The 14,819-nt window shown below is 39.3% G+C and overlaps 1 protein-coding gene across 1 annotated transcript; it reads right to left on the reverse strand.

The window, feature by feature from the left end:
• Window positions 1-759: 759 nt before the first annotated feature.
• LOC311187077 (small ribosomal subunit protein eS27-like) lies at window positions 760-1,190 on the reverse strand. Its single transcript, XM_084258311.1, has one exon. The coding sequence runs from the start codon at window positions 1,128-1,130 to the stop codon at window positions 876-878; it is 255 nt and encodes an 84-aa protein (XP_084114437.1). The 5' UTR covers window positions 1,131-1,190; the 3' UTR covers window positions 760-875.
• Window positions 1,191-14,819: the final 13,629 nt, after the last annotated feature.

Here is a 14,819-nt window from a genome sequence, read left to right on the forward strand (position 1 = left end):
TCAGTAGATCTACCTGTTCTGCTCCCCACTCTGTCTCTGGCGAATTTTCTTCCCCTCCCCCCCCCCACTCATCTGGTCTACACCCCAGTTCTTGTATGCATAAATAAATAAAAATAAATCTTTTTTTTAAAATTTATTTATTTATGCATACAAGAGCTAGGGTACAGGCCAGAAGTACGGGGGTTAGAGGATTCACCAGAGACAGAGTGGGGGGCAGAACAGGCGGATTGAATGAAACACACCGCTGAGGGGAGCAGCGGGCGAGACAGGAGAGGTCTGCTGAGCCATGTGGGTCTCCTCCCTGGCCGGGGATTGAACTTGTGCTGCAGCGGCTGCGGACAGCTTCATAGGTTTCATCTTAACCCCTCGCACCACCAGGGAGGTCAAATAAAAATAAATCTTAAAAAAATAAAATAAAATAAATCTTAGGGGAAAAAAAAGAATTTCAGTATAGCAGAGGTAGAACATTAAGCTAATCATGGGTTCTTCCCAGCGTGGGACCCAGTACAACTACATAGATTTGCATGCCATAAAACTGATCCTACCTTTGGATCTTACAACCTGGTGGTCACGGTGACAGGTACTAGCGTAGTTCTGGTAGAGTTTTGGGGACAAAAGCCTAACTGGATTGATTTCTAGATAGAATGGAAGAAGAGTAAGTGTAGTTATTAAGGTAGAAAATTCTCTGAAGGGTAAGGGTTTTTTTTTTTCCCATAATCAAAACTTTATTTAAAAACTGACACCAAAATAGGAGATCACTGTTGCATACCTTACAAAATTAAACATAATTACATTATTTTGGTAGTTTAACTAGAATTACTGAACTGGTAAGGCTTTCTGTGATTTAACACAAATTCAGGAAGTTGTGTTGCTCATTAGTGTTGCTTTTTTCTAAATGAACACCCTTCTGTGAGCCTGGCCTTTCCACCTGTGGGCTGGCACAACACAGTTGAACAACCTACACAAAGAACCACTGTCTGAGCATGGCTGAAAACCGTGGTAATCTTGTAGCAACCTGGACATTTTACATCCATAAAATAAGAATTTGGATTCTGAACGAGACGTTTCTTTTTATGTTTTTTCTTCTCCTCTTCCAAGGATGGATGAAGCAAATCTCTAGCCAAAGGCATGTTGGTGCTTCAGCGAGGACAGCACGTTCTCAACTCTAGGGCTACCAGGGTTTTTTTTTTTTCTTCAAAAAAATTTTAGCAGAGAAATGGGCTGGTGACAGGAAAGAGGGTTGAGCTCAAGGGAATATTCATCTCAAAGAAGAGAATAGCATAACATTTGCATGTTGATTACAATGATCCATTTGAGGGAGACTTTTTTTTTCTGATGCAGAATTACTGGGCTACTATTAAAAGGCTATCATTGGGGAGGTGTCAGGAGATGAGATTCAGGTACACATGAAGAGGTGAATAGGTCTTCCATTTTAGTAGGAGGAAAAGTAAAATATATGATCTAGGGTGCAAAGAAGTTAGTATTTTGGGGGGTGCAATTCTGATGAAGTTCTTTTGTGATTCCTTCTGCTTTGCCAGACTATCAGTAGAAAATGAGCAATAGTGAGTAAAATTGTGATGAAGATTTAAACAATGAAGAGAAGATGTGTTTTGTTTACTCTTGTACAATCCACATTAGCACAGTATCTGGTACATTATAGGTATAACTGCACACAAATGTCAAATTCTGCTTTTTATACCTTCAGGATATTTCTTTCCTCTGTTTCTTTCTTCACTTTCTCAAACTAACCACCATGTTGTAGACATGGACCTTTCCTTATTTAACTAGTTTCTCAGCTCTAGATTTCCCTTCGCCAAGCTATTCCCTGCACGGAGGTATTATTATGCCTGTGTGTCTCAATAAGAGAATGTTGAGGGAATGAATGAATAAATATATGATTATACAAGCATTAGCATTATACAACAATAAACACATTGGGTTTCTTTACAGAGGAAAGCTAAACATAATGCGAAGAGGGTGATCTCAAGGTTGGGTTTATAATGCTTTCAAGTATAAGGATCCAAATCTTGACAATGAGAGAAGTTTAAAAAAAAGAGAGTATAAAAAATAAAATTCTATCTCTCTTGACCTTGATGTTTTTAGTGAGCAGAATGAGGGGCACCATGGGACCCCCAAACCTGCACACTCTAAATGGGTTTTGCCATCTGCTGCATAGAGACAAAACATACTTTAGTGCATAGACCTTCAATGGAAGGGAATTTTAATACAATGTGTGTGACAGAGAGAAGAAGAGAATATAGTTTAAAAGTTACCCCATGAAATACCCAATAATACCCATCCCCACATGGGTAAATTCCCAGCTGAACGAGGCAAGGCAAGGGGCCAGGCAAGTCTGGAAGGAAAAGAGCAAAATCCAACTCAAGCTATAGACTGCCATTGTCAGCCTCCCCATGGGTCTCTCACCCACATGTCTTCCAAGTATCTCCTTCTGTGTGTCCCAAGTTCCTGGTATAAGTACAAGGCCAAGATGCAAGCATGTCTTCTTTTTTACATGTCTCTCCATTCCATGTGATTTCTCCAAGTCTTCTCCCCAGTCCTCTTCTTCCAGCCTTCTCTCCCAAGTCCTTTTTAGCTTCCTCTTGCTGCTTGGCTCCGCCCTTCCTTAGGTGGGGCAGGAAACCTGGAACCTCCCCTTTTCTATGGAGATTACAATTACAATTTCAGAGTAATTTTTCTTTTTTCTCTGGGAAAAGAAAAATAAAAGATAAAAATAAGTAAACATATGTTACTGGTTTAAAAATAAGCAAATGTGTTTAACTTTAAGATTCTAATCAATATTTCTAATCAATATTTTCTAATGGTGATAAAATTATGTGTTTAAGAAATAAAGACCTATGTAACAGATATAAAGGGTAAAAAAAAACCTCACAAAACTATCTAGATATAATCATTAACATTTATCTTTTTTCTAGTTATAATTTTAAATTGAGTTCATATTCTTCCTAGTTTTTCATTCTGCTATCTTTATTCATTTATATTATAAAAAGTCATGTTAGATATACTTCTAAGACATTTGTACTAATAGCTTCACTGTATTCTATCATATAGGTGTATGAAAATTTAAGCATTTGTTGATTGTTGATCATTTATATTGGGACTTGCTTTTTGGATAGGCTAAATATATCAGGAAGCAAAAGTATAGCCAAGATCTTTACCTTTCCATCAAATGATATTATGGCTTCAGAGGAGAAGAATTTACTGGGCAGTTATCAGCTTCTTTTTTTTTTTTTTAACTCTTGATCTTTGTCAAATCACCTTATATCGTCTATCTAAAATAAAGTTTTTATACCCGTCCTTCTAAAAAATAATTCCAGGGTAGCAGTCCACATTTTTTTAAAACATTTGAGCTCTGGTGCAGAGAGTTTTGCTACTCTCCCTTTAAAAAAAAATACTTTATGATAACACAGCAGGGACAAAACACTTGAATGAAAAATACTGGTATAAAAGCTCCATGATCTTTTTTAAATACTACTACTAGATCTCATTTGAAATTGAGCTGTAATTATAGTTTACATTTTGTTGTAGTTTAATTTATTAGTATCCTAGGAAGATGCAAGTAATGTGGGGAGCAGATAGGAGCTATCTCCAACTTTCTTTCTCTCTATTTCTATTTGCAGATGACTTGGAAATTTCCAAGTTAGAGAATAAAAACATCTGTATTACAAAGGTTCTGAATACCAAGAATACCTGTTTTAAAGTTCTCCTACTCTCTTGATAAATCACCCAAGCTTTATGATATGATTTATCATTAATCTTTATAAAAACTAGACCAAAGAATTCATAATTTCAAAATAATAGTATTTTATTAGCTCCATATTTATTAAAACTATATTACTTATACAAAGTCTAAAAACAAAGAAAATTCAAAATGTTTACTCTTGAAAATGATAGAATTTTCTATGCCTTCTTTGGTCTACTTTACCACATCCATCAAGGTGACACTGATTAGCAGGTAGAAAACTTGCTAAGTTTTTTTCTACCTCCCCAAAGTGGAATAGCATATCTAGGTCTTTTTTCCATGTTTCTTAATATACCATATGCTTAACTCCATATAGAACTAAGAACTATTGTATATCAAATATGAGAATGTAGGGTTTTAAAATTTCCTGCCAACTGGGTAGATTTTAGTACTCCAAGACTCCATTTCCTTTTTTAAAAAATTCTTATTGAGGTAAAATTGGTTAACATCATTGTTTGTACTTTGGAAGTCACCTTCAGATGTTGTTCAGATGTTGTTCCATCGTGTTCTATATTTCTCCCACCACCAAAGTACCCATAGCCCACTGCCATTGTCCGCTGTGCTCTCGCCACACTTTGTTTTCACCCCACTTCCCCTTGACTTTTGAATTCTTCAGTTCTGTAGTCAGCTTTCAAGGGTTTGAATTTGGCTTTATCTAACTCTTTGCTTGTTTCTGTATACTCCATATATAAACAACAACATCTGGTATTTGTTTTTCTCTTTCTGACTTCTATCATTTAGCATAATCTCTTCCAACTCTATTCATGTTGCCTCAAATAGCATGAGATTGTCTTTTTTGATTGCTGTGTAATATTCTATTGTGTATATATACCACCTCTTTTTGATTCACCTATCAGTTTTGGAACATTTAGGTTGTTTCCATAGTTTGGCTATTGTAAATAGTGCTGCAATGAACATCGGAGTGCAAGTTTACCTTCAACTTAGTGTTTTTGTATTCTTCAGATAGATAGCTAGGAGTGGAATTGTTGGGTTGTATAGCAGATCCATTTTTAATATTTTGGGAAGTCTCCATACTGTTTTGCATAGGAGCTGGACCTGTCTATATTCCCACCTGTTGGGTTTGAGGGTTCCTTTTTTCTTTACATCCTCAACAACACTTGCTGTTACTGGTCTTTTTGAGGCCAGCTATTCTCACAGGAGTGAGGTGGTATCTCATTATGGTTTTGATTTGCATTTCCCTGATAATAGGTGATGATGAGCATTTTGTCATGTGTCTGTTGGCCATCTGTATGTCTTCTTTGGAGAATCGCTTATTTAGTTCTTCTGCCCATTTTTTGAATGGGTTGATTTCTTTTTGTTGTGTAGTATGAATTCATTGTATATCTTTGATATCAGCTCTTTGTCAGGTGTATGGTGTACAAATATTTTCTACCATTCACTAGGGTGTCTTCATTTTAGCTATGGTTTCTTTGAAGGTGGAGAAGCTTTCACATTTGATGTAGTCCCACTTGTTTACATTGTCTTTTCCTGTGCTTGCTGTTGGAGATGTAGCCATGAAAACATCACCGAAGGGGCCTCCCTGGTGGCACAAGGGGTTAAGATGCAACCTATGAAGCTTTCCGCAGCCTCTGCAGCATGAGTTCAATTCCCCAGCTGGCCAGGGAGCAACCCACATGGTGCAGCAGACCTCTCCTGACTTGCCCGCTGCTGCCCTCAGCAGTGTACTTCAATCTGCCTGTTCTGTTTCCCACTCTGTCTCTGGTGAATCCTCTCACCCCCCACACCTCTGGCCTGTAACCTAGCTCTTGTATTCATAAATAAATAAATCTTTAAAAAAAAAAAAGAAAGAAATCATCACTGAAGCTTATGTCATTAAGTGTTTTGCCTTTGTTTTCTTGAATGTATTTTGTGGTTTCAGGTCTTATCTCCTAATCTTTTATCCATTCTGCATTGATTTTTGTATATGGTGTGAGGTAGTGTTCTAGTTTCATTCTTTCGTATGTAGCTGTCTAGTTTTCCCAACACTATTAACTGAAGAGGCTTTCCTTGCTCCAATGTGTATTCTGGCTTCTTTTCGTAGATTAACTGTACATATAGGTATTTTTTTTTCCTGGGGTCTCAACTCTGTTCCATTGGTCTGTGTCTCTGTTTTTGTTCCGATACTTAGCTGTTTTGATTACTATAGCTTTATAGTAAGTCTGCAAGTGTAATATCACAATTCTTCCTCTTTTTTATTAGTATTGCTTTGGCTATGTGGAGTTTTTGTGGTTTCATATGAATTTCAGTAATGTTCTATTCCTTTGAAGTATGTTATTGAAAATTTGATAGGGACTCGATTGAATCTGTATATTGCTTTGGGTAAGATGACCATTTTATGGATTAAAGAACTAGACATAAGACCTGAAACCATAAAATACATAGAAGGAAATATAGGCGAAACACTACGGGATTTGCACATCAAAGACATCTTTACAGACACATCACCCAAAGCAGTGATAGTGAAGACAAAGATAAACAGCTGGGACTACATCAAATTAAAGAGCTTCTGCACAGCAAAAGAGACAATAACAAAAACAAAGAGAAACCCCACCAGCTGGGAGAACATTTTTGCACCCAACACTAATGATAAAGGACTGATCACAAAAATCTGCAAAGAGCTGATGAGACTCAGCAACAACAAAGAAAATAATCCAGTCAAAAAATGGGCAGAAGAGCTAAAAAGAAACTTCTCTGAAGAGGAAATGCAAATGGCCAACAGACATATGAAAAAATGTTCAACATCACTTGTAATCAGGGAAATGCAAATCAAAACTACCATGAGATACCATCTCACACCAGTGAGAATGGCACATATTTAAAAAACTAGCAACAACAAATGTTGGCGAGGGTGTGGAGAAAAAGGAACTCTTCTGCACTGTTGGTGGGAGTGCAAACTGGTCCAACCACTATGGAGAGCTGTGTGGAGATTTCTGGACCTACTAAACATAGAGCTTCCATATGATCCAGCAATTCCACTCCTAGGTATTTACCCAAAGGACACAGAAACATCAATTCCAAAGAGCACCTGCACCCCTATGTTTATAGCAGCACTGTTTACAATAGCTAAGCTTTGGAAACAACCCAAATGCCCAAAAATAGATGACTGGATCAAGAAGATGTGGTACATATATACCATGGAATATTACTCAGCATTCAAAAAAGATAAACACATGCAATTTGCAGCAACATGGATGGCGCTGGAAGGGATCATGCTCAGCAAAATAAGCCAAAAAGAAAAAGAAAAATACCGGCTGGTCTCACTCATAGCAGGAATCTAGAAAACTTAAATAAGGGACCAGGAAAATGAAAATAAGAAAGTGAAAATCAAAATCAACAAAAAACTATGAACCAGAGACACTTTTTGGGGGGTGGGGGGCGGGAGGGGAAGGATTGGGGTCAGAATGGGGCGTTTGCAATTGTATGGGGGAATATAAAAATAAAATTTAATATTAAAAAAAAAGAAGCAATGTTAAAAAAAAAAAATGACCATTTTAATAATATTGATTGTTCCAATCCATGAACAGGGAATTTCTTTCCATTTCATTGTGTCTTCTTCTATATCTTTTAATAATGTCTTCTAGTTTTCTTTGTAGAGGACATTTCACCTCCTTTGTTTGGTTTATTCTTAGGTATTTAACTTTGTATATGTGTGTGATTATAAACAGGATTGTTTTCTTAATTTCTTCCTCTTTTAGCTCATTTTACCTTTGCTGTTTGCATAGAAGGTAAGTGATTTTCATGTGTTGATTTTATCACCTGCCATTTTGCTAAACTGACTTATTGTTTCAATTAGTTTTCAGAGTTCTTGTGTATATATTATCATGTCATCAGAAAATAATGATAACTTTACTACTTTTCCATTTACATTCCTTTTATTTCCTTCTCTTGCCTAATTGCTCTAACTAGAACTTCTAATACTATGTTAAATAATAGTAGTTAGAGCAGGGGCCTCCCTGGTGGTGCAAGAGGTTAAGCAACACACTATGAAGCAATCTGCAGCCTCTGCAGCACGAGTTCAATCCCTGGCCAAGGGAGCTACCCACATGATGCAGCAGACCTCTCCTGTCTCTCCTGCTGCTCCCCTCAGCAGTGTATTTCAGTCAGTCTGCCTGTTCTGTTCCCCACTCTGTCTCTGGTGAATCTTCTCACCTCCCGCACCTCTGGCCTGTACTCCAGCTTTTGTACGCAAAAATAAATAAATCTTTAAAAACATAGTTGTTAGACAACCATCCTTGTGCCAAATATTAGTGAGAAAACTTTCGATTTTTCACCGTTGAAAATGATGTTAGCTATGGGTTTGCCAAGGCTCCTTTTCTAAGTCACAGATGAGAAAAGTTTGGCCAGCAAGGTTCTTTAGTGAGATCAACATCACATCTGTGTTCAAACAAAGCTTTGCATTTCCAAACAACCCCTGGGTTTCCAATCTGTTGCTGAGCCAATGAGTGAATAAGTCTGTGTTTTCCAGGCACAGTATATATCACCTCTGCTCTGCCACATCTACCTAAGGCTTTTTCTAATCAGTGTCAGACAAGGAGTTCTAACACTAAAGCACACAGAATTAGATATGTCTTTACTTAGGTTTTTTGCATGCTATATTCTGGGGAAACAGTATGCTGGGTTGAATGCATGGGACTCCATTGGTTTGGGAACCATGTGGAGTACCTCCACCACTTAATGGGACAAATCACTTAACCTTCTTGAGTTTAAGTTGCTTCATATTTAAAATGGGAATCTTATTATCCATGTCTGAGGATTTTGTAGAATTTAATGAATTAACCTATGTATGACATTTAGCACCACACCTGGCACATAATAAGTACACTGCTTGCACTAAAAGAATATAAAGCATACAGTTATGCTGGCAAAGCCTCAGATTTCAGATCCGTCTGTTACAGGACAGGGTGAGTGAGGTGCCCCCCAGAAGCCCCAAACTTACCTGCTCTAAATAGGTTCTGCCATCCGCCCCATCAAGACAAAACATACTCTAGTACATAAGACCTTCAACAGCAAGGAACTTAATACAATTAGTGTGCGACAAAGAAAAGAAGAAATGGCTTTTAAATCAAGCACCCAAAGCTACCCTTCCCCTCATGGGTAAATATCCAGCCAGGGAGGCCCAAAGCAGGGCCAATGAATACCAAAATCCTGCCACAAGTCTAAGGCATCTTTTGGTGGGGACCCATAGGAAAGAGGCAGAGGGGGCCAGCACATCTGGCACAAAATGAGAAAAATCAAGATAAAAGCTGCCATTGTTAACCTCCCCACAGAGCTCTTACCCACATCAGTTTCAACCAGTCCAGGACCAAGAAGCAAGCCCAGTTTCTTCACATTTCTCTGTCCATGTGCCTCCTCCAGGTCTCCTTCTAGGTCTCCATCCTGCTTCCTTCCTTCCTCAGTCTCCTCTCCAGCTGCTTCTCCTCCCTGCTCAGCTCCGCCTGCCCTTGGGTGAGATAGGGAAACTGGAACCTCCCCCTTTCCTGGGGACCACCCTGTTACACATCTTTTTGTTGTTGTTTGATCTGTATATGACTTTATGGAGATTATGTTCGTGTTTTCTATCATAGGAATGAATGAGACACTTAGTTCTAGGATTAATATGGTAGGAGTAAGATTCTTAAATGCAGTTATTTTTCTTGGAACCTAAATAATGTCGTAATTTTCAAAAATAACTTCAAAATTACCCCAGGGGAAAAAAAAACAAAACAGAGTAATGGACAGAGATTCTTTGTTATGCCTCCTTTTCATTAAGCATGATACCAGAAATATACGAAATGCTAAGAATCATCCACTCATCCATCTCACCCAAGGACGGCATCTAATTGCTTCCTGAATAGTTCCAATGAGTTGTTTTTAAAAATGTGACTTTATGGTTCTAAAAACATTTTCTACATCTGTGACTGAGAAGGATATGAGGTTACACCAAATTTATACTTGCTCTTGGGCTTAAAATGCACTTTTTTCCCAACAGACTAACTCACATTGAAATGAATAACAGATCCCAAATCAGAGAGAACTCAACCACTCCATCACTGCACCTTGCTGTTCGCTGCCTTGGACCCTGGATAATTTCTCTTAAGGGAGAGAATGACAGAGCTCCAAGACATAGGATTAATTACTTTAACCTACTTCTATGTACGAATGTACACTTCCTATGGATCAGTCTCAACTCTACTGCTTCTGAATAACAAAACAGCATAATTTAGGCACATTCACTAAACTTCTGTCCTCATTACTACAAACTAGACCAAGAACAATCCATTTCATGATTGTGATCCTTTTCTGACCATTTTGGTATTGTTTCAAGACTATATCCGAGCAGATTTTCACTAATAACCAGAAGATTATTATTATTTCACATTTCAGAATAATAATGTAACAGGGTAGCCCCCAGGAAAAGGGGAGGTTCCAGGTTCCCTGCCCCACCCAAAGGAGGGTGGAGCTGAGCAAGGAGGAGAAGAAGCTGGAGAGGAGACTGAGGAAGGAAGGAAGCAGGATGGAGAGCCAGAAGGAGACCTGGAGGAGGCACATGGAGCAGAGAGATATGTGAAGAAACTGCGCTTGCCTTTTGGTCATGGACTAGTTGAAAGAGATGTGGGCGAGAGCCCCATGGGGAGGTGACAATGGCAGCTTTTACCTTGATTTTGACTTTGCTCTTTTCCTCCCAGACATGTCTGGCTGTTTGTGACCCTTTTCTATGGGTCCCCACAGATGTGCTTTAGACTTGTGGCAGGCTTTGGGGCCTTGTTCTGGGCCAATCCCATTTGGGTGGACAGTTACCCACAAGGGGGTGGGTAATTTTGGGTGCTTGATTTAGGAACTATATTCTTTGTCTTTTCTGTATTGTTCACTAATTGTATTAAAGTTCCATCCCATTAAAGGTCTTATGTTTTGTCTTGATGGGGCGGATGGCAGAACCTATTTAGAGCGGCAGGTTTGGGAGTTCTGGAGTGCCTCTCTCCCTGCCCTGTACCAAAAAGAGCACGTCAACCTCTTCAGAGGAAAGGGAACTTAGAATGCATAGCTGCTAAAGATATAAATTGATATCCACATGATGGTGACAGGGAAAATTTCCTAGCAAAGAAAAAAATCAGTTTAGTCTCATCTTACATGAGATGTTTTTACTTGCTTTGACTGGAAACAACTAGGATCAGCACAATCTAGATTTTTATTGTGATCAATGGAAAATTCTCTCCCTGAAAAACATGGAAGAGATGTGTAAGCAAATGAAACCAAGAACAGATACAGGGAAAAACGAGGTATGTGGTTTTGAAGTTCTAAGCTTTAACAAAATGAAGGTACCTACTGTACAGTACTACAGTTCCTCCAATAACATCATTTAATTTAATGTTGTTTCACTGTGATCGTGAAATAAAAAATCCTGTTAATGTTGAGTCTTTCCTTATAAGTTATGGTTTTCAAGTTATGGACCATCTTAAGTGAGGACTTACCATGTGTAACTGTTCAGTGATAAGATTTATGGCAAGTACTCACACTTCATACAAACTTTCAGGACATTGTGCTGACCCCAAATTTCCTAAGTAGTCCCTCATTCAAATGTAAATCCCCCGGGGGGATTAAACTCAAAGAGGCCTTTTGTTCCTAGAGAAATTAGGCTATTAGGCACTTCCCAGCAGGGAGGTGGGTAGAATGTAGAAAGAAGGTGGAAGGACACAAAGGGAAGAGGAAGTGGTAATTATAAAGGACTAAGTGGGGGCTTTGGAAGGTGCTAAAAACAAATTGAAAAATTGGATGGTGAAGGATTTTTCTTCTAGCAGGCAAGGGGAGAGGGGATGGGGGTGGGGCAGGAAGGTTTAAATTTGTAGCAGAAAACAAATGTTTCAATAGAGCGAGTGAATTTTGTGCTGGGTCTGGATTGGGATATCCAGACTGACCATGCTGCCTTGGGAACTGCCTTTAAATGAAATAAGAGTAGATGTGTGTGCATGTGTTACAGCGAGTGTGTGGGTGGCGTTTGGATTCATTGTGGAGTGACTGGAGAGTTTTTCATTTCTGGAGATGTGGTTAGATAATAAATTCTTTTTGAGATTGGAGTTGAGTTATAGCTGTAGGGGAGAAAGAAATCTGCCTTCCCCAAAATGAGTCCTTTTTGTCATAAGGATTATTTCATAGGAAGAGCCCTGAAGGCTAGGTGAGATGAGACATTTATATGCAGAAAGGGAAAGCTTCCATTGTAAGGGTGTTCCCCTTACATATCAGAAAGAACTAATCTCTTTAACTCATATCAATGGAGAAAGCAGAATTTTTTTTTTTTTTTTTAGATTTATTTTTATAGAAGAACCGGGGTACAGGCCAGATGCATGGGAGGTGAAAGGATTCACCAGAGCTAGAGCGGGAAACAGAACAGGCAGACTGACGAGTTACACTGCTGAGGGGAGCAGCGGGTGAGACAGGAGAGGTCTGCTGGGCCATGTGGGATTCTTGCCGGCCAGCCGGGATCGAACCCGCGCTGCAGAGGATGCGGACAGCTTCACAGTGTGGTGCTCAACTGCCTGAGCCACCAGGGAGACCCGGAGAAAGCAGAATTTCAATCTGCATAACTATCAGGCCCTTGTTGCTGTGGCTTTCCTGGTGACCTCCTAAGGCTGACCTCCCTTTTCCCTCCCCAACACACATTCTTTGTCTCTAATTGGAAAAAAAGGTGGTGACTGAAGTGTTCCCCCCCCACTCCGCCCCGCCGCCCCACCCAGTTACTCAGTTTTATGGGATTTCTCTCAAACACACATGTTATCATTAAAATTCTTTTATTTTTCCTCTTGTCAAACTGATGTTTATTTGATTATTTGCCAGCTTAAAAGAACCCAGAGGCTTTGAGATTTTCTCCAGTGCCTCTGTTACAGGGCAGCCCCAATATTCCTTTCCCCCTAAAACCTCCACATTGCTCTCTATAGCTTGTACCTTTAGTGCTAGTATGGGCAAATTGTTACCAACTGTAACCCAGATGTTCATTGACTTGCTAACTTCCAACTGTGTAGAAGCAGGGTCTTAGTCTTAGAAACTGCAAATGTTCTCCAGTTATTTCTGAGTCCCCAGAGGAGTGCTTTACATGAACTTAAAATCCAGTCTGTCAGTTGCTTTCATCAGTAAGTTTTTCTATATTCCTCCTTTTCAACTCCCATGTTTGTAGTCACGGCCCTTAAGAATGCTAGTGAACTTCAATTTTGTTTCAGAGCATAATGGGGAAAGGTAGCAGAATGTGCCACTGTACTGTGTAGTTAAGCCCCAGGGAAAGGGAAGGTTCCAGGTTCCCCAGCCCACCCTAAGAAAGGTGGAACTGAGCAGGGAGGATAAGCTGGAGAAGACTGGGAGGAGTAAGGAAGGAGATAAGGAGGAGAACTTGGAGGAGGCACATGGAGCAGAGAGACGTGAAAAGTTTGCTTCTCAGCCTTGGACTGATACCGGAGACTTGGGGACACAGAAGGAGACACTTGAGACAGAGACGTGGGTGAGAGACCTGTGGAGAGGTTAACATGGCAGCCTTTGTCTTGATTTTGATTTTGCTCCTTTCCTTCCACGCTTGCCTGTCCCCTTCTGGCCTTTTCCTGTGGATCCCCACCAGAAGGTGCCTTGGACTTGTGGCAAGCTTTCAGGCCTCAGTGGCCCTGCTGTGGGCCAACCCTGTTTGGCTGGGCATTTGCCCACAAAGGGATGGGAAACTTTGTGTGCTTGATTTGGAAACTATATTCTTTTTCTTTTTCTTCTATTTTCTTTATTGCACACTAATTGTGTTAAAATTATTTTCTATTGAAGGTCTAATGCACTAGAGTATGTTTTATCTTGATGTAGCAGATGGCAGAACCCACTTATAGTAAGCAGGTTTGGAGTCCTGGGGTGCCCTTTGTCCTGCCCTATAACACCAGGAAAAGGAGGTTGACTCTAAATCACAAGATAATTGTATCAATGGAGAAGGAATCAATTTATATCTGCACTACAGATCTTACCCTCTCCCCACCCCACCATTTTTCTTTTGCTTTTAGCTGAAGATCATATTTAAGTTGGTGGCTTTGGCCATGTTGGAGAATTTACAGATTTTTCTCTGGGTCCCTTCCATGTATACATACAAAAAGGCATACATCTTAATAAACTTCTGCTTATTATTTTTTTTATTATTACTTATTCACTTGTAAATTTGTCTTTTATTACAGGGTGTCTCTGTCAAGAATAATGAATAGTAGAATAAAAAGTATTTTTCCTCTTCTACAAAGATAATCCCATTTGTATACCAAGGTTGTTGTCTTTGGATAGTTGGATTGACTTTGTTTCTGCAGCTTTTCCCTTTAACCTACTTTCAATATAGGAGTGCCAATGTCATCTAAAGGATCCAAAGTAGATCAAACTCATTTCATTCCTTTGGTCTTTACTTAGTCTCTCTCATTCCCCCTTTCACAACCAAAACTTTTTTTTTTCTTTTTTAAGATTTATTTTTTATTTATTTATGCATAGAAGAACTGGGGTGTAGGCCAGTGGTGGGGGTGGGGGAAATGAGAGGTTTCACCAGAGCCAGAGTGGGAAGCAGAGCAGGTAGATCTACTGAAATACACTGCTGAGGGGAGCATCAGGCGAGTCAGGAGAGGTCTGCTGTACCATGTGGGTCACCTCCCTGGCTGGGGATTGAACTCACACTGCAGTGGTTGGTGATAGCTTGGTAGTGCTGAGACTTTAACTCCTGCACCACCTTGGAGGCCCCGAAAACTTTTCTTTCCTCACATAATTGCAAAACATAAGTTCCAGCACATGTGACTAGAAAACATTTCCCTTATTTTGGTGAATGGAAATAGAATATACACCCCCAAATATGCCAATTTGTCATATTCATTGTTTTTAATTAAAAATACATAGGAAGTAAATGGTACAAGGACACTCTGGTCCTCTTTTGTTTTCCTGAAAGCCAGAGATAACTCTTCCATGTGAAAAGTGTGCTTTTTTCTGTACCATGAAGTTAGAAGATAAACTGATCATCAGAGACAGAAAAGATTAATTAAAGAAACCTGGTTTATTTTTTTTTTAAAGATTTATTTATTTATGCATACAAGAACTGGGG

Source organism: Talpa europaea (genome assembly GCF_964194135.1).
Source record: "Talpa europaea genome assembly, chromosome: X".
Taxonomy (NCBI): Eukaryota; Metazoa; Chordata; class Mammalia; order Eulipotyphla; family Talpidae; genus Talpa; species Talpa europaea.

Bases quoted from the DNA above. Each gene is read 5' to 3' on its own strand.
- LOC311187077 (XM_084258311.1), bottom strand. From the start codon at position 1,130: ATGCCTTTGGCTAGAGATTTGCTTCATCCATCCTTGGAAGAGGAGAAG.